The sequence below is a fragment of the Gorilla gorilla genome, chromosome 13 (genome assembly GCF_029281585.2).
Source record: "Gorilla gorilla gorilla isolate KB3781 chromosome 13, NHGRI_mGorGor1-v2.1_pri, whole genome shotgun sequence".
NCBI classification, from domain to species: domain Eukaryota; kingdom Metazoa; phylum Chordata; class Mammalia; order Primates; family Hominidae; genus Gorilla; species Gorilla gorilla.
In genome coordinates this window covers 37,303,391-37,322,177 of record NC_073237.2, presented here as the reverse complement: position 1 = coordinate 37,322,177, position 18,787 = coordinate 37,303,391, and the positions used below count along the sequence as shown (strand labels likewise).

Sequence of the window (18,787 nt, the reverse complement as noted above, 5' to 3'; positions counted from 1 at the left end):
GTTCAAACAATTCTCCTGCCTCAGCCTCCAGAGTAGCTGGGGCTACAGGTGCACGCCAGCAAGCACAGCTAAATTTTGTATTTTTAGTAGAGATGGGGTTTTGCCATGTTGGCCAGCCTGGTCTCAAACTCCTGACCTCAGGTGATCCACCCACCTTAGCCTCCCAAAGTGCTGGGATTATAGGCGTGAGCCACTGTGCCAGGCCCACTGTTTTTTTTTTTTTTTTTTCCATGATGACAAATTTAAAGTCATCTCGTAGGAATAGAAAATAGCTTTTTAGTAGAAGCTCTTGGAATTTAAATTGAGACTGAATGGAAAGATGAAAGAAAATAAACTTATTAACATTTAATGAGAACCTTCAAAGAACTAGGCATAGTACCAAATGGTTTTATATTTTTAAACCTCATTTATTCCTCTCAAAACACCTGGGAAGGGGATAGTTTTGCCATTTCACAGCTGTTGAAACTGAGGCTCAAAAAGACTAAGTAACTTTTCTCAGCTACACATGTGGCTGAGCCAGTATTTGAACCCAGTTCTGTTTGCAGACAGAACCTGGGCTTTTTCACACCTGCAAACTGGAAACATTAATTGGTTCTTAAGATCATCATCGATGTGATAAAACCTGGGACAGAAATTAGTCAAGACTAGCTGCATCTGCCTTTTCCTCTGGTGGGTAGGAAAAGGAGGAGTATAATGATTTCCTCAGGCATGAAGGTCGATGATGAGCAAAGTGTATACTCTCTAATCTAATATCATAATTCATATTGTGGAGTAATTATCTGGATAAGTGTAGGGTCTCTGACCTCATTTTAGATATTGTACATTCCATGGCTATTTTCATTTTGGTCCATGAGCTCTCTTTGCGCTCATGAGCACCATTTTTATCCCAATCTAATCCTGTATGTTTGTGTTTTTATACAGATTAGTTTTTAAATGTTATAAATAATTTGCTTCTGAAACACCATTGCTCAACGACTACCAAATCTTTCTCATTACCCAAATCCTTCTATGCCAACTTCTTCAAGAAATTTGATCACCTTTAGATGAATTGTTAATGAAAATTAAAGCTATAGCCAGCAACATGGGTATCTTTGGGCTAATGGCCAACCAACAGGCCATCTGTGTGAAAGAAAACAGGCTAACAATTTTGGACTCTGGTCTCTTGGGGCTACATTGAGCATTGACCTCACCGGTGCTCACTGAAATTAATTGCTTTTCAGGTTGTATTTTCTCATCACGGAAACCTTCTTTTCCCAATTCAAACCATGTGGGTTAAAATGAGAAAACAAAAGCCAAAACGGCTCCCCACACCCAAAAGCTCCTTCTGTCAGAGATCCCAGTAGCCCCGGGAGAGCTGTTAGAAGTCTGAGAAGGATTGGTCATCATCGCATACCATACATAGGTGGAGGGCTTGTTATTCTCAGTTTCCCGCCTATGAGAGGATACCCCTATTGTTTCTGAAAATGCTGACCGGGACCCACACTTCCAACAAAAATTCCTCTACCCCTACAGCAGCAGCAAAAGCAGCAGCAGAAGCAACAGCAACAGATAAGTGTTTTGATGAATTGCGAGATGGATAGGGCTTGAGTGCCCCCAGCCCTGCTGATACCAAATGCCTTTAAGATACAGCCTTTCCCATCCTAATCTACAAAGGAAACAGGAAAAAGGAACTTAAAACTCCCTGTGCTCAGACAGAAATGAGACTGTTACAGCCTGCTTCTGTGCTGTTCCTTCTTGCCTCTAACTTGTAAACAAGACGTAGTAGGACGATGCTAATGGAAAGTCACAAACCGCTGGGTTTTTGAAAGGATCCTTGGGACCTCATGCACATTTGTGGAAACTGGATGGAGAGATTTGGGGAAGCATGGACTCTTTAGCCAGCTTAGTTCTCTGTGGAGTCAGCTTGCTCCTTTCTGGTAAGGTTTGGCTTTATTTTTTTTAATTTAGCATTTTAAAAAACAGAGTTAGTGATTTCTGGGTGCTCTCCCCAAATCTCATCAGTGCTGATGAACAAGGGGTGGCTGTAGCAAAGGCACCATTTCTCTGTGAGTCTCCAGTCAGTATGTGTGGAAGGATTGAAATGCAAAGGCTCTGTGGCATGAACTGATTTTGTTAGTCTTCTGGGTGATTGGCCCCTGTGTTAGAAACTCTTTGAGGACCGATTAAATCATCTTATTTGAAGAGATCTCCTTACTATCATGCATTATTTTCCTGCTCCTCATTCTGGAGTGTTTTTCTTATTGATTTTTTTTTTAAAGAACAAACCGGTTTTACCTGCTTTAAAGAAAATCTTCAGTAAAAAATGAAATTCATGCTGAGAAATACAGGGGCCCAATTAAGGCAGTGTATAGATTGTCACTGTTAAAAGAGAACAAAGATGCTTTTCTGTAAAAAGATTTTATATCTACATCCTATTTTAAGGAAAGCAATGAAATTGTAGGCTTTTTTTTTTTTCTTGTAGTTAGGGTCAGGGAGATTGGGGCTATTAGAATTTTTGTTTTATTTTAAAAAATGTTTGCCATGTAGTAATTCATAAAGGGTTTACTGGCCCAATGAAGCAAAAATTTAGGCAGTTACCAAAATCGTTAACACAGGAGAGTATAAGAAGCCTGTTGTAGAGTGAAGGAGTGGTTGGCCAGTGTGTTGGGTTCAGTGTGTTTATTGCTTAGATACTCCAGATAGTGGTGTGCCTCTGTAGCTCACTCAGCCTATGTGACATAGGTAGAAGGCAGTATCCAAACCTGAACTACAGATCACAAATACATTATCACTGCCATCAGTCTCTCCCCTTCGGTTTGAAAACATTCTAATTTTAATAACGAAAATCGAATTGATATTGGAGATAAATTTGGGAAAATTCACTAAACTTCATGGATATAGGCTATATTAATATGATTCGAGTATACATAAGTATCTGCTATATTTTCTAGATGTTTGAAATATTTTATTAAATATTCAAAAAACAAATCCAATTAAATAACTGAGTTGAATACAATTTGTTTTATAGCTCTCAACAACCAATATATTGAGAATTTAATAATATTCTTTAAGAATGTGTAACACAAGTTGCTAAAAATTAAGATTTTAGGTGGCTTCAGTATTTATATGGAAATTGTTTAAATAATGTTGACTTCTCCAATAATATGTACTTCAAATAATTATCATGATTCCATTTTTGATTTTTTTTTTCTGAGTGCCATTATTTACCAGTGACATGAAATCTGGAACTGATTCTATACCAGGGATTATAGTGATGCGAAGCCCAGGTGTCTATAGTTTCTCTGAGGTACTTTGTAGGTTAATACACACACAACTGTTTTCATTCACTTTTTTTACCCCTAAAGCAACTATGTTATAGCACTTTGCAATACAGGCTTAGAAGAATTGTCATAAAATCAAACAAAAAGGTATGTAGCCAAAATAGTTGTTCCATGTCTAGACCTTAGATCCCTGGAAAAAACAGCACTGCCTTTAAAAGGGAGAGGACCAAGGAGAGGAAGTAGGTCATGTTCTTGTTAGGAAGGGTGACACTAGCAAGGTTAGTTTCTGAGGTAGGTCTGTTGTCTTGATCGTAACTTGCATTCCTAGTCTAAGCCTCCATGAGCATGACTGCTCAAGGCTTGATAATTGCAACAACAAGAATCCAGCTAGATCATGTCCACAGCCATAGGAGCCCGTTCCTCTAGTCAAACTCCTGGTAGACTATAGCAGTGGAGCAAGGGGCTTATGGCTTAAAGGTTTATCTCTCTAGTCCAGTGGGTTGTTTCTCGTTTCTTTTTTCTGAACCCACAGACTGAAAAAAAGAAAAAAAGCCACTTTTTTTCAGTGAAGGTGGCTCTGGATGACAGAGTTGCTGACCCATAAGAGGGCTGGAGGGGGTGTGTAGCTCTCAGAAGCTCCTCACAAATACTCCTAGATTCTGTTGCTTTCCTTTTCTGAATTGAGAATCATTGCTAACTTCAGCTTTCAAACAGGTTCTATTAGCTTTTCCCTACTCTTCTATCCTCATAAAACCAGGCTGTTCTCTTTAAAAAGTTGTATATGTAGAAAACTAACAAATCACTGTGATTTATCATAGTATCTTTCACGTGATCAACACTGATCTAATAGGAAGTCTCTAGTCTCATGCTTTCATACCTCTTTACTGTGTCACTTGACTTTTTTTTTTTTTTTTTGAGATGGAGTCTCACTCTATCACCCAGACTAGAATGTAGTAGAGCGATCTCAGATCACTGCAACCTCCACCTCCCAGGTTCACGTGATTCTGTGCCTCAGCCTCTCGAGTAGCTGGGACTACAGGCGTGCGCCACCATGCCTGGCTAATTTGTTGTATTTGTAGTAGAGACGGGGTTTCACCATGTTGGCCAGGCTGGTCTCGAACTCCTGACCCCAAGTGATCCGCCCGCCTCGGCCTCCCAAAGTGCTGGGATTACAGGCATGAGCCACCACGCCCAGCCTTGTCACTTGACATTTTAAATAACAACTGGATTCAGAGATAGCAGACATCTTGTCTGGGGTGGCAGAGGAAACAGTTGTAAGGTCAGGGAAGTGCTCCCAGATGAAACCCCCTTGTTAGGGCTGGTCTCAGAAGGCTAGTGTCAGGTCTGAGTAATCAAGGGTGGAGGTCTGAAAGCTGGGATCGGAGACACCCTTTGGAATTATTCTCAGAGGGAGGAGCTTGCTTTTTTCACAGATGCTCCCTTCCAAGCATTGTCTTTATTGTTAGGTCTCAGCATTTCCCTTTCAGCCCTGCCCTGGGAGAGCTTCCTGGAAGAGTCTAGTTCTTCCAAGGCGCCTCTCCAGGAGGGAAGGAGTCTTCTAAGTTCATCTCAAAAGACTATGTGATGTTCTCTGGGGAATTTAGGTGGGTGGGCTCTAAATTCTTCTGAAATTATCAGTTTGCCTCCTGAGCCTCTATCTCCCCAAAGGATATCTGTGTGACTGTATCACCTGCTTATTCTCTGTAGATGGCTTACTGGTGAGCTCACAGAATCAGGATTTAAATAGATTGTTCTAGGCTGGAAGGATGGAAAACCAAAACAAAAAGATACCATTTCAAAATAGGTAAATGTCTGGTTCTGTGTTTGGGTTCAAGAAATAAGTTATGTATATTTAATGTGGGAGAGACCTGGTTTGTTGAAAGTTCTTGTGAATGATACCTAGGTTTTGGGGATACACAAAAGTCATGGAAGACAACATAGGCTCTGCTTGCTAAAAAGGTCATGCATAAGCTGTCATATGTTGCATTAGCAGAAATATGAAGTCCAAATCAGAAATGGTAATCGCTTCACTGAAATCTACTGCTAAGAGCACATCCATGAAACACTGAAGGCCTGAGAAATTTAACAGCAATCATAGCAGGCAAACTGAAGGAGGAAACATGGATTACAAAGTCAAAGCTCAACTTGGATAACCATAAGCAAGTTATTTAATTTCTCTAAGCCACATTTTTCTCATCTTTTACGGATGAAATACCCATTTTCCAGGGTTGTGATGAGAATCAAATGTGATAATGCCTGTGAAATGCTTAGTCAGTGAGAACTCTCTTAATAAATGAAGCGTGGGGCCGGGTGCGGTGGCTCACACCTGTAATACAGCACTTTGGGAGGCCCAGGCAGGTGGATCATGAGGTCAAGAGATCAAGACCGTCCTGGCCAACATGGTGAAACCCCATCTCTACTAAAATACAAAAATTAGCAAGGTGTGGTGGTGTGTGCCCGTAGTCCCAGCTACTCGGGAGGCTAAGGCAGGAGAATCGCTTGAACCCAGGAGGCAGAGGTTGCAGTGAGCCGAGATCACTCCACTGCACTCCAGCCTGGTGACAGAGCGAGACTCCGTCTCAATAAAATAAAATAAAATAAAATAAATAATGAAGCTAGTATAATCAAAAGAGAAGTGTTGCTATGAGAACCACTGTGCTAGTCAAGACTGATCTAATCTGCCCCAGGATGTAGGAGAACCACTTAATATTCATAGATACTGTCTCCTTCTACAAAACCTCAGTATAATCCTATCTCTCAAACTTTGTGCTGGCCAGTTCCAACTGAATAAACCTAAACACTTTGCCAACTACACATCTACCCTCCCCTCACTTATCCATTTATCCCTGTTTGTATCTTGTCTGCTTCAACCAGGCCCATCTCCACAATCTACACATTCTTTCCTCTTGGCTCTTGTTCATGCTGTTCCATCCATTTAGAAATGGCATCTTTCATCTCTACTCTGCAAACACAATTCAACTCAATTTGCCCAGGCCAACTCTTCCTCCTGATGTTCTTCCCCTAAGTTTAGGCTCCTTTACCATGCAGATCGTGTCTTTGAGCTTTGGGCAGCCAGATTTAGCCCAGCTAGCCTCTAAATCTCTCACAACAGATATTATTTCTTTTCTATTCTCATTAGTACATGTATTTAATGTTTAGTAATTTCTGTTGAATGGAGTTTTATGGTCGCAGTAAGAAAATGTTGGTACTTCACAGCAGAGCTGAAAGGAAAAGAGAACATTGTAGAAAGGATCTCAGTAACATCGAAATAGTGATATTACATTGGGCCAGGCACGTTGGCTCATGCCTGTAATCCCAGCACTTTGGGAGGCCGAGGTGGGCAGATCACGAGATCAGGAGTTCGAGACCAGCCTGACCAACATGGTGAAACCTTGTCTCTACTAAAAATACAAAAGTTAGCTGGGCATGATAGCATGTGCCTGTAATCCCAGCTACTCGGAAGGTTGAGGCAGGAAAATCTCTTAAAGCAGGGAGGCAGAGGTTGCAGTGAGCCGAGATTATGCCACTGCATTCGAGCCTGCATGACAGAGTGAGACTCCATCTCAAAAAAAAATAAATAAATAAAAAATAATATTAGGTTGGTGAAAAGTAGTGGTAAAAACTGCAGTTACTTTTGCACCAATCTGATAATCAATTTTATATATCTTGTAAATGATATTCACTCTCATCTTAAAAATTTAGCTTATATTAAATGTTTGATGTAAACAAAGTTGAAAGTAAGTTTCTTCGGTTAGGTGTGAAACATAAAAGATATACTCATTAAAGTGGGTCTAACCAGGGCCTTACTTAAGATGAGGTATTGTACGATTGTTGAATATTACCTATAACATAGTCGTATTTTCTATTCAATAGATATTTATTGAGTTACTGTGTGCCAATCATTCGTTCATTCATTCACTCATCTATCCTTTCAATAAAGAAAGACTTATTGAGGGTTTCCTTTGAGCCATATGCTGTCCTGGAAACTAGGAATATAAATAAGGATAAATAATTTTTTCCCCTTGCTAAGCTTACATTTTAGTGGGAAAAATGAATATAGGCGGATGAATTGTAAAATGTTGTGATAAATCATTTAATAGAGATATTACAGCAAATAAAGGTATTTACAAAATCTGAGCTTTTCAAGGGCTGTAAAAGTTTTTATTGGGTACAATGACACAAAATGAAATAGCAGTATCTGAATTGAGCATAAAGGTCTGGTGCAGTGGCTCACACCTGTAATCCTAGCATTTTGGGAGACTGAGGCAGACGAATCGCTTGAGCCCAGGAGTTTCAGATCAGCCTGGGCAATGTGGCAAAACCCCATCTCTACAAAAAATACAAAAATTAGCCTGGCATGGTGGCACGTGCATGTAGTCCCAGCTACTCGGGTGGCTGAAGTGGGAGGATTGCTGGAGCCTGGGAGGTCAAGGCTGCAGTGAGCCATGATCATACCACTGCCCTCCAGCCTAGGCAACAGAGCACACCCTGTCTCAAAAAAACAACAAACAAACAAACGAAACCAAATTGAACATAAATATTTAATTAAATGTCTAAAAACGTGGAATGTCAACTAAAGAAAATGAGTAGTATTTCGAAAACAACTTGTAGGTTGATTTTTCTGTCTTTGCAAGAACTCCTAAATAGTTGTGAATATTGCCAAAAGTCATGTCCGGTTATAGTTATAACTTGCTCATAGCCAAATGATTTTCAAACCAAGATAAAAAGGAAAAGGGAAGAAAGGACATAGAGGGAGCAACCTATACAAAGGGGGTGTGTATAAAATAGCAGGGCAGGCTTGAGGAAGCTGAGTGAAGCTGTAATGCAGGATGAAGGTAGAGAATTAAAGTTGGGGTCAGATCAAGAAGGGCCTCACAGGCCATTTTAAGTAGGTTGTCCCTCATTCTGTACATGTTGAAATTTAGCAGAGTGTTTGTTCTATCATGTCATATATCAGATTTATGTCTTGAAAAATTCACTCTAATAATAGTTTTCAGGATGGATTAACATGGTAGAGACCATAGGCTGGGACCAACTTGGCTTCCTAACATTCCAGGCAAGAGGACTGTGAGGATAACAGGGGGCTTGAGAGAGATTTAGGAGGTGAAACTGCAGGAGTTAGTGATTGGTTGTATGTGGAAGGTTGAGAGGGAGGGAGGAGAATAAGTCATTGCTCCAGCATTCTGATTTGGATAATGGTGGTGCCATTCAGTGTGCTGAATGGAGGTGGGCTGGGATAAGGCAAATAATTATTTTGTTCGTGTTGATTTTGAGGCTACATGTAAAGGAAGTGTTTTTTGTTTTTTTTTTTTTTTGAAACCGAGTCTTGCTGTGTCGCCCAGGCTGGAGTGCAGTGGCACGATCTTGGCTCGCTGCAAGCTCCACCTCCCCGGTTCAAGTGATTCTCCCACCTCAGCCTCCTGAGTAACTGGGATTATAGGCACCTGCCACCACACCCGGCTAATTTTTGTACTTTTAGTAGAGACGGGGTTTCACCACGTTGGCCATGTCTTGAACTCCTGACCTCATGATCCACCTGCCTTGGCTTCCTAAAGTGCTGGGATTACAGGCATGAGTCGCCGCACCCGGCCATAAAGGAAGATATTTATCAAAATTTGGCTGTCCACATCTGAAGCTCAGAGGAAGGGGATTGGGCAAGAGATTGAGATGTAGAAATCTTTGGTATATGGTAAGTGAAGCCACGGGCATGGCTATATTTCAAGATTGAAATGAAAGAACAAGAAAGAGCAGATACCCAAAAATTTGATGAAGAAGAAACAGGTAAGGAGCTGACAGGAGAAGCAAAACCAATGACATTCCTATCCTGGGACTTCAGAGAATTGCTGCTGTAGCAGCCATGGAAAGAAATTTTTTTTTTTTTTGAGTCGGAGTCTCGCTCAGTCCCCCAGGCTGGAGTGCAGTGGTGCGATCTCGGCTCACTGCAAGCTCCGCCTCCCAGGTTCACACCATTCTCCTGCCTCAGCCTCCCGAGTAGCTGGGACTACAGGCGCCCGCCACCACGCCCAGCTAATTTTTTTTTTAATTTTTAGTAGAGACGTGGTTTCACTGTGTTAGCCAGGATGGTCTCGATCTCCTGACCTCGTGATCCGCCTGCCTTGGCCTCCCAAAATGCTGGGATTACAGGCGTGAGCCACTGCGCCCGGCCGGAAAGAGAATTTTAAGAAGACAGTAAGATGGGGCAGCAGAGTAACAGCCTCCGGGCCTGACACTGGAGCACCAGCCTGCAGGTGTGTTATTTTACAGAGAGCCAGCTGCACCGGCAGCATCACCAAACCAGAGCTGGAAGAGAGCAGCTGGCTTCACTCCTGGCTTTCAGGAAAGGGAATGTCTAAAGTTGCTTCCCTTATTTTTGGAATTTTGAACTGATAACCCTATTCTTACCCATCTGGCCAGATGATTCCTTAACTCGCGTTACACGTGCAAAATAAGTTTTAGATCTAGCTGTGACCTCTTCCCCCAGCCCCACCCCCATTGTCCCCTTGTGTGCCTTCAGGAATGTGATCATTCCTCTCTCATGCTCCTTCCCAAAGGCTGCAGGAGCAGGTGTGAAGACGTGGATGTGCCAGATGGGCAGAGTCCTGACACTTTTCAACACATCTGCATATTAGAGGGAGTGCATACCCATTGCTTGGTGGTTTCATGTCTAATGTGGTATGAGTGTGACAAAGACAGGGAGAAAATTTGGACTAGCTGAAGAAGCCAGTCAGGCGTGGGGTTGAGGGGCATCGTGGGCGGCTGTCATTTGCTCTCTGCTTGTCACAGCCCCTCGCCCAGGGCTTGACCAGTGAGGTGTATGTGCTGGTCACACCCATCTCAGCAGATCTGTCAGCTTTCCCGCTTTTGTTAAAGGGTGATATCATGCTTCCTGGGGGGAGCACTGGAAGACAATGCTCGGCCACTTTCCTCCAGATACAATAGGCGGAGTCAGGAAGGCAGTATTGACATTGCTGGGGCTGGGGAGGCACTCACTGCTCTGCGGCCGTCAGATGGTGAACCAGCTTAACCTTGGCACACAGGGCCTGGGTTGTGCAAGGCGTCTGGCTGCAGAGCCAAAGGGGACTCCACCCTGGGGACAGGAGTGCTTTAGACATCTGGGAATCTGGGATGGGCTTCAAATTCTGATCCCTGTGTCAGAAACAACCACAAAACAATAAGAGTACCAGTAATAACAAAAATGACTACCCTAGGTTGAATGCCTTTATGTGCCAAGTGTTAAATATGATTTTTAATATTTCACAACAACTTTACACTATAGGTATTATTATTATTTTTTTTAATAGGGAAACCAAGGCTCACAAAGATTAAGTGACATGTCCAAGGTTAAAATGTAAGTGACCGGCCAGGTGTGGTGGCTCATGCTTGTAATCCCAGCACTTTGGGAGGCCAAGGCAAGCAGATTGCTTGAGCCAAGGAGTTCGAGACCATCCTGGGCAATTTAGGGAGACCCATCTCTACAAATAATACAAATATTGGCTGGGTATGGTGGCACACACCTGTGGTCCCAGCAACCCGGGAGGCTGAGATAGATGGATCGCTTTAGCCTGGGGGTTTTAGGCTGCATGAATGTCGTGATCATGCCGCTGCATTCCAGCCTGGGCGACATAGTGAGACCCCATCTTAACAACAACAACAAACCAGAAAATGGCGGCCATCCATTATTTTGGATGCCTAACATTTCATACTTTCAAGAACTGCCATGCTTTCCCTCTAGGTGATTCTGATGGGTCTGCCAATCACTGGTCACAGAATGTCCCAGCCAACTAACAACAGCAGTTGGTTCAAACAGAAGATGCACAACCCAACAGGGCCAGTTAGACTCTTTCCCTGGGAATTTATGAGCACTTTGAAAGCAAAAGCCTCTCTTTCTTCATAGAGGACACTGTATCCCTGGAGCTACCAACTTCGCTGACCACTTGAAGGAAGCTAGTCTTTAGTACGAGAGAATGAGGCCAATAACAAAACATGGACCAAGACAGGCACTCTGATAGCATTTGAGACCTGGGTCAAAGGATTTTCAGACACCCAGCCCTGCCTCTTTCAGTTCTGTGAGCTAGTTTCTTTTATTTGTTTAAGCTATTTTGAGTTAGCTTCTATCCCTTGGAAGTGAATCATCCTGACTGACCACATGTCTCAGTAGGAAATGATGGAGACAAGAGTTACACTGAAAAATGACCTGAACCCGAATCCTGGGCTCTTTAAAACACCTCACTGTGCTGCCTTCGAACTAGTGTTTCATGGTCACCTCAGGTTAGTTCCTAGAAAATGAAGCTAACAGCAATTCTTCGTGTGGTTTTGGGGAAGACCTTTTAAAAAAAATAACTTAAAAATACTTAGAACAGTGCCGGCTCATAGTTAGCACTCGATAAAAATCAGATGTTATTAAGATTTGCTTATAAATGAAACTGGTGTCTCATATGTTACCTTATGTTACTCCTTTCAAAGCACATTTTTATCCACGAGGGCAGGCAACCCACATTCCATGCAGATGAGGCTCCCTGGCTTCCCTTGGTGTCCTAAGTCTGGCCTTATGGGGGGGACAAGGTGAGAGAGGCTTAGACCTGTGGGTTCTTGGGCTTCTGCTAAAAATGTGGAGAGTCAGGTGGGGAGATTCCTCTCTGTTGCCCAATGAGCTGGCAAGATTGGGCTCCCAACTTTTTTCCTGCCAGCCCCCAGTTTCCTCTCATTTCTGGGTCGTGACTGATCACGGGCTCTAGGATGATCTGTCATTTGAAGGTTCCCACCTCATTTATCCCAAACCTATTGATTCCTATTTCTTGACAATTTTTTTACTTCTAGTGGAATCTGCCTCAGTTGTGACTAAGCTTGTTGCATTTTTGGACCCATCCTGGTTTCTGTGTGCACATGCATGTGTGTGTGTGCATGTGGGTGTGGATGCACACATATGAGAGAAAGAAATAGCTCTCCCCCCATTTCAGCACATATTTGCTCTAATTCCACCTTCCTTTAGTCTCCATTCTACTTTGTGTCCCATACCCCTTGCATCTGGAAAAGATGTTCTAATCTTCTGGGGTTGATTTAAACATCCATCTATTTTATTAATCATTGCTACCACTTCAGAATCGAAGAAGACGGTGGTGGCAGTGGTGATTGCTTGTGGTCAGCAGCTTTTCAGGAGACAGTCTTTGCCTGCCTCACCAGCCTCTTGTGGTTCTCAGTCCCACATACTACGATGGAAGTGTACTCAAGTCATACCAGACTATTTGCAGTTTCCAAACATTCATGTTCAAGCATTTGTGCCTTTGTGTGTGCTGTTTCCTCTTTCTAGCATGCCCTTGTCACTTCTTCTTCACCTGCTTTACTTATTTATGATTAGAGGTTTAGCTCAGGTGTTATATCTTCTAAGAAGTCTTCTTTAACCTCCTTGCATGGCTTAGGGCCCTGCCTTAGCCTGAGGCGAAAACATGGCCTGAAGGCCAAGGCATATGTGCAGGTGGATTATGTGGGATAATGATCCCAGGAAGCAAGAGTGAGGGACTAGTGGAATGAAACTCTACAAGGATGCATTGTCAAGCTGGCTGCAGCGACAGAAGCCTGATGCTCCAGACTTTCTGAGGAGCCTTATGAAATGACACTTAGAACTTCATCCGCAAATGAAAAGGGGAGGCATTCATCTATTGCTATTCCCTTTGTTCAAGGGTTATGTAGACCTAAGAACCTAGCAGGTTACCACAGGTGAGGAAGTAAGATATACTCGACTGGGCACTAGGTGAGCTACTTTGAGACTGCACCTGCTCAAAGATCAGAAGTGGCCCTTGCAGGAGCAGCCAGGGCAAAAGCTGGGATGAGGAGGGTTTGCACTGGTGCCTAAGAGGTTTCAGATACAGGCACCTTGGTACTTGCCTTTGTCATAATACTTAGAAAATTTAATTACAATGTACAGTTTACTGGTTGGTTTTGCCCACTGGACTATGAGCTGTGTTTGGCATTTCAGTATTTCCAGTACCTGACTTGATGTACTAGCTGACGAAGAAATGCTTTAATAAATAGCTTTGCTGGCTGGGTGCTGTGGCTCACGCCTGTAATCCCAGCACTTTGGGAGGCTGAGGCCAGCGGATCACCTGAGGTCAGGAGTTCAAGACCAGCCTGACCAACATGGCGAAACCCCGCCTCTACTAAAAATACAAAAAAAAATTAGCCAGGCGTGGTGGTGCACACTTGTAGTCCCAGCTACTTGGGAGGCTGAGGCAGAAGAATCACTTGAACCCGGGAGGCAGAGGTTGCAGTGAGCTGAGATCATGCCATTGTACTCCAGCCTGGGCGACAAGAGTGAAACTCTGTCTCAAAATAAATAAATAAATAAAATAGCTTTGCTTTGTATTAAGTGTTCTGAGTTAGGGTTACCTTAAGTGTATTGTATATATTACTGCTGGCCTGCAAGATGATTTGTATATATATTTCATAAATAAAAATTTATTTTATTTTATAAATATATTTTATAAATTTATATACATATCTATTTTATTTGTATACATATATATTTTTATATGTATAAATATATTTTCCATATTATACGCAATATGCAAAATTATTTACATATATAAACATTTATTTGCATCTGTTTATAGATATATGTATATATGTGTGCATATGTATCATATCAGTCATGTGATTTCATGATTAGTCCTTGTTAATATGAGGATAAGAAAAAAGTTAATTTAAATATAATGATTGATAGAAAAATTGCACAGGTGGTATGTAGACTCAGTAAGAATCACAAAAGTGATCCATGAATGAATGCAGTTTGAGAGACACTGCTATAACCAGATGAGTTAGCCACTCGAATCCTGTCCTTTTTAGAACTGTGTATGTGCATGTGTGTCCAAAGAAATAACAAAAGCATTTTGGGCATGTAATTAATACTATCCTAGTGACATAAAGTGAAACAGAGTTTCACAGTGATCGACCTGTCTCAAAGGACCGTCACGGTTTCTAATTTTGTTTCTCCCAGGAAACCTGGAAAGTGGATATTTGTTAATAAAATTATAGACAAGACCTTGGGCACAGTGGGCTTCCTCACAAAAGGCCCAGCTAACCAGCAGGCAATGCCCATCAGTAGAGAAATGGTTGGTCAGTTCTACTCATCCATTCCAGCTAGCAGCCACTGAACCCTTTTTATGTACTAGGAATCTGTTAGGCATTGGAGTTCCAAAGATAGTTAAGCGAGGGACTTGAACTCAAGCAGTTGCAGTCTGGTGGGTGAGAAACCCTGCCCTAGTAAAGGCAGATGGAAGCATGGAAACTGGAGTGAGCAATTCTGAGAGAAAACAGGGATCTCACCAGGAGGGTGACATTTGAGAAGGGAGAACAGGATTATGGAAGATCAGGAGTGGAAGTGAGGAGGAGGGGCATTCTAGGCAGAGGGGAAAGCATGAAAATTTGGGATAAAATGTTTAAGAGACTTTTATGCAGTGGTTTTTGCGGCTACACAATGGGTTCATTGAAGAAGGTGGCAGGGATTAAAAGTGGGAAGGTGGGTTGGAGAAAAGGTAATTTGGTTTGAGATTGGCCAAGTGGGCAGGGACAGAGACACTTATAGGAGCCTTTAGGGTGTAGGATGAAGCGGTGTGAGGTAGTGAGACGTGTCTGGAGATAAGAGGAGGACAGCAGGTAGGTCTGGGAACCTACATCGAGAGGTAATACGGGTAGAGAAAGAGGAGACTGATGATCCTGAAAGGATGTGCCAAGGAAGGAGGAGCTTCAACTATATCAAAAATTGGAGGAAAGAGGCCAGGCACAGTGGCTCACGCCTGTAATCTCAGCACTTTGGGAGGCCACGGCAGGCAGATCACGAGGTCAGGAGATCGAGACCATCCTGGCTAATACAGTGAAACCCTGTCTCTACTAAAAATACAAAAAATTAGCCAGGCATGGTGGCATATGCCTGTAATCCCATCTACCTGGGAGGCTGAGGCAGGAGAATCGCTTGAACCTGGGAGGCGGAGGTTGCAGTGAGCTGAGATGGCGCCACTGCACTCCAGCCTGGGTGACAGAGCAAGACTCTGTCTCAAAAAAAAAAAAAAAAAAAAATTGGAGGAAAGAGCAGGCTAGGAAGAGAGACTAGAGAATTGGCAGCTAGGTGCTGTTGCGAAGCATTTTTAGTGAATGGACAGGGCTTGGGCTTAGGAGAAAGTGGGAAGTGAGGGAGATGGGGCGGGTAAGCATAGATTCCTTTCTGAGAGATGTCTCACATCCCGGTAGGTTCCTATTTCCATGTGCTTTCTGTAAGCTTAATTATAGGGTGAGCTGCTAAAAGGGGTTAGGTCCTTCTCTCTGCCGTCATAGGCTCAAGGTACTAAAAGGATATGCAGGGGTGTAAAGGGAGTAGGGAAAGAGCTCTGCCATCACAGGTACTCTCCTTCCCCTGCATGTGGTCCCTAAATCACCTGAATTAGGGAATATTTTAGTTTTATAAATACACTGTAATGAGGGTAGGTGTTTTCATGGAGAGGCCACGCACAGTTACCTAGAGTAACAGAATACTGGAACTGTCAGAGACATAAGAGATTATCTAGCCCAGTGTTTCTGAAATCTCTTAACAGAATACCAATTCTAGGAGACTTGCATAATCTTTTTTTTTTTTTTTTTTTTTCTGATCCATTTCTTTTTCTTTTTCTTTTTTTTCATTTTTTTTTTAATTATACTTTAAGTTTTAGGGTACATGTGCACAATGTGCAGGTTAGTTATATATGTATACATGTGCCATGCTGGTGCGCTGCACCCACTAACTCGTCATCTAGCATTAGGTATATCTCCCAATGCTATCCCTCCCCCCTCCCCCCACCCCACAACAGTCCCCAGAGTGTGATATTCCCCTTCCTGTGTCTATGTGATCTCATTGTTCATTTCCCACCTATGAGTGAGAATATGCGGTGTTTGGTTTTTTGTTCTTGCGATAGTTTACTGAGAATGATGGTTTCCAATTTCATCCATGTCCCTACAAAGGACATGAACTCATCATTTTTTATGGCTGCATAGTATTCCATGGTGTATATGTGCCACATTTTCTTAATCCAGTCTATCATTGTTGGACATTTGGCTTGGTTCCAAGTCTTTGCTATTGTGAATAATGCCGCAATAAACATACGTGTGCATGTGTCTTTATAGCAGCATGATTTATAGTCCTTTGGGTATATACCCAGTAATGGGATGGCTGGGTCAAATGGTATTTCTAGTTCTAGATCCCTGAGGAATCGCCACACTGACTTCCACAATGGTTGAACTAGTTTACAGTCCCACCAACAGTGTAAAAGTGTTCCTATTTCTCCACATCCTCTCCAGCACCTGTTGTTTCCTGACTTTTTAATGATTGCCATTCTAACTGGTGTGAGATGATATCTCATAGTGGTTTTGATTGCATAATCTTTTCTGTTGTTTTTGAGTATCACATGGAGCTAATGTTCTATATTTTGAAAAATTCTGGTTCAGTTTAACCTGCTCATTTTACAGATGACAACACTGAGGCCCAGAGAAGTCAGCATTTTGTTCAGATTCAGTCAACTCAATAGAGGTTAAATTTCTTCATTTTATTTATTCTTTTGAGATAGTCTCACTCTGTCACCCAGGCAAAAGTGCGGTGGCATGATTTCGGCTCACTGCAACCTCCGCCTCTCAGGTTCAAGCTATTCTCCTGCCTCACCCTCCTGAGTAATTGGGATTACAGGTGCCCACCACCACACCCGGCTAATTTTTGTATTTTTAGTAGAGATGGGGTTTCGCCAAGTTGGTCAGGCTGGTCTTGAACTCCTGACCTCAGGTGACCCACCCTCCTTGGCCTCCCAAAGTGCCCGGTGGGTGGCATGAGCCATCGCAGCTGGTGAATTTCTTCACTTTAAAAGAGCATGGAAGGCAATGTAAATTACAGCTTAATGCACGTACAGTGTAGTCAGACAGTCTGAGCTTGCATCCCAGCTTTACTACTGTATCAGTTAGTTGTTGCCATGTAACAAACTACTCCCAAAACTCAGTGGCTAAACCAACATTTATAATTACTCCCGTGTTTTTGGCTCATTCAAGGTTCAGCTGATCTATGCTTGACACAGCTGAGTAGCTCTGCTTCAGGTTGCAGCAGCTAGGGCAGCTCTGCTCCTTGCTGTAGGTATGTGGGTTTCCTGGATGACTCTGCGCACATATCATCTTTCTTGGATCAGTGGATCACTCAGGGCATATTTTACTCATGATGTTAGAAACACAAGAGAGCTAAGTAGAAACAGGTAAACAAGTGGGGCTTCTTAAGGCCTTGGCTCAGAACTAGCATGTTGTCACACCCAAAGTGATGTGCCCAAAGTCAAGGGACGGGAAATACACTCTGCCCACAACGAGGCCAAAGCAGGAATATGGAAGCAAGGAAGGATGGAGAGTTGGGGCCAATAATTCAACCTATTATAACAACTACTAGCTTTGTACTGTGGTGCAACTCACTCGGCTTCATCTGTAAAATATGCAGCATGATAGTACCTACCTCATGGGTTTTTTTTGGAGGGGGGGAACAAGTAATTCAGGTAGTTCTTATAAACCATTTAGAACAATGCTTAAATTTAGAAAACACAAAGAAAATTAGTGACAGTACTAATATTTAATCCTTCTAACCATCAACACCTGTGCATATGAGGTCTATCCCACCAGAGTGGCTATAGGAGGGTTAGGGTTGACTTCGCAGATTGGCCTAGTATCAGCTGATTCTCTTCCAGCAGAAGGGCTTCAAGGAGTGACCTTCGGAACAGTCCCCAGTCGCTCATTTATAAATCCCCTTTTTCCTCTCTCATAACTGCATCATAGCCACAAACTGAAGACCCAACCAGCATGGGCTTGCATTGTGTTGCCTGGTCTCCCCACCCCCCTCGGCCCTGTGTATCTCACACCCAGAGTCAGCAGTGCTTTTCACACAAACCATCTGCCAAGAGATATGGAGCTGGAGCCAGAAACACACAACAGCTGCAGAAGCTCAGCCACATTCAGAAGCCTGTAGTAATCGCCTAACAGGCTTGGATACAGCTCTGACTGCTGAGTAACTCTAGAGTATGGAAGCCCATCAGTAAATTATGATTGCAGAATGAGTAATACATGAGTTCTGCCAGCTGCTTCTGGAATCAAAAGACAGTGCTGTTGCCAGCCAGGAAAAAGTCACCTTTAACTGCATCACTGTCTTCTTTTTCAGGCTAGGAGAGCCGGTGACTAAGACTAGCTTCTATTAGAGGCCCCCTTTTTCTCTCCTAGAGATCTTTCTAATGAAACTCATGGCTTATAACCCCTACCAAGCCCGTCTTTTCACCTTATGCCCAGGCAGTTGAGAACACAGACTCCGGTGCCAGATAAATCTGGGTTGGAGCCCCATTAAAAAATGTGACAGCTGTGTGACCTTGGGTAAGTTGTTTCACCTTTCTGTAGCATGAGGATAACAATATTACCCTTTAATGAGGGTTACATGATTGGAAGCATGTCAAATGCTTAGCAAAATATAGGTGTATAACAAATGTTCAATATAATAT

At 42.7% G+C, this 18,787-nt stretch overlaps 1 protein-coding gene across 4 annotated transcripts in view; it reads left to right on the top strand.

Annotated features, from left to right (window-relative positions):
* The first annotated feature begins 1,389 nt into the window (after window positions 1–1,389).
* TEK (TEK receptor tyrosine kinase) overlaps window positions 1,390–18,787 on the top strand; it is a 123,197-nt gene continuing 105,799 nt past the window's right edge. For 2 of the 4 annotated variants that reach the window (XM_055350817.2, XM_055350816.2), the window contains exon 1: window positions 1,448–1,916. In XM_055350817.2, coding sequence (XP_055206792.1) covers window positions 1,865–1,916 — 52 coding nt within the window. In that variant the 5' untranslated portion in view covers window positions 1,448–1,864. Of the gene's footprint in view, window positions 1,917–18,787 lie in introns of all 4 variants that reach the window. The other 2 variants (XM_019034171.4, XM_004047894.5) reach the window with 2 other exon arrangements.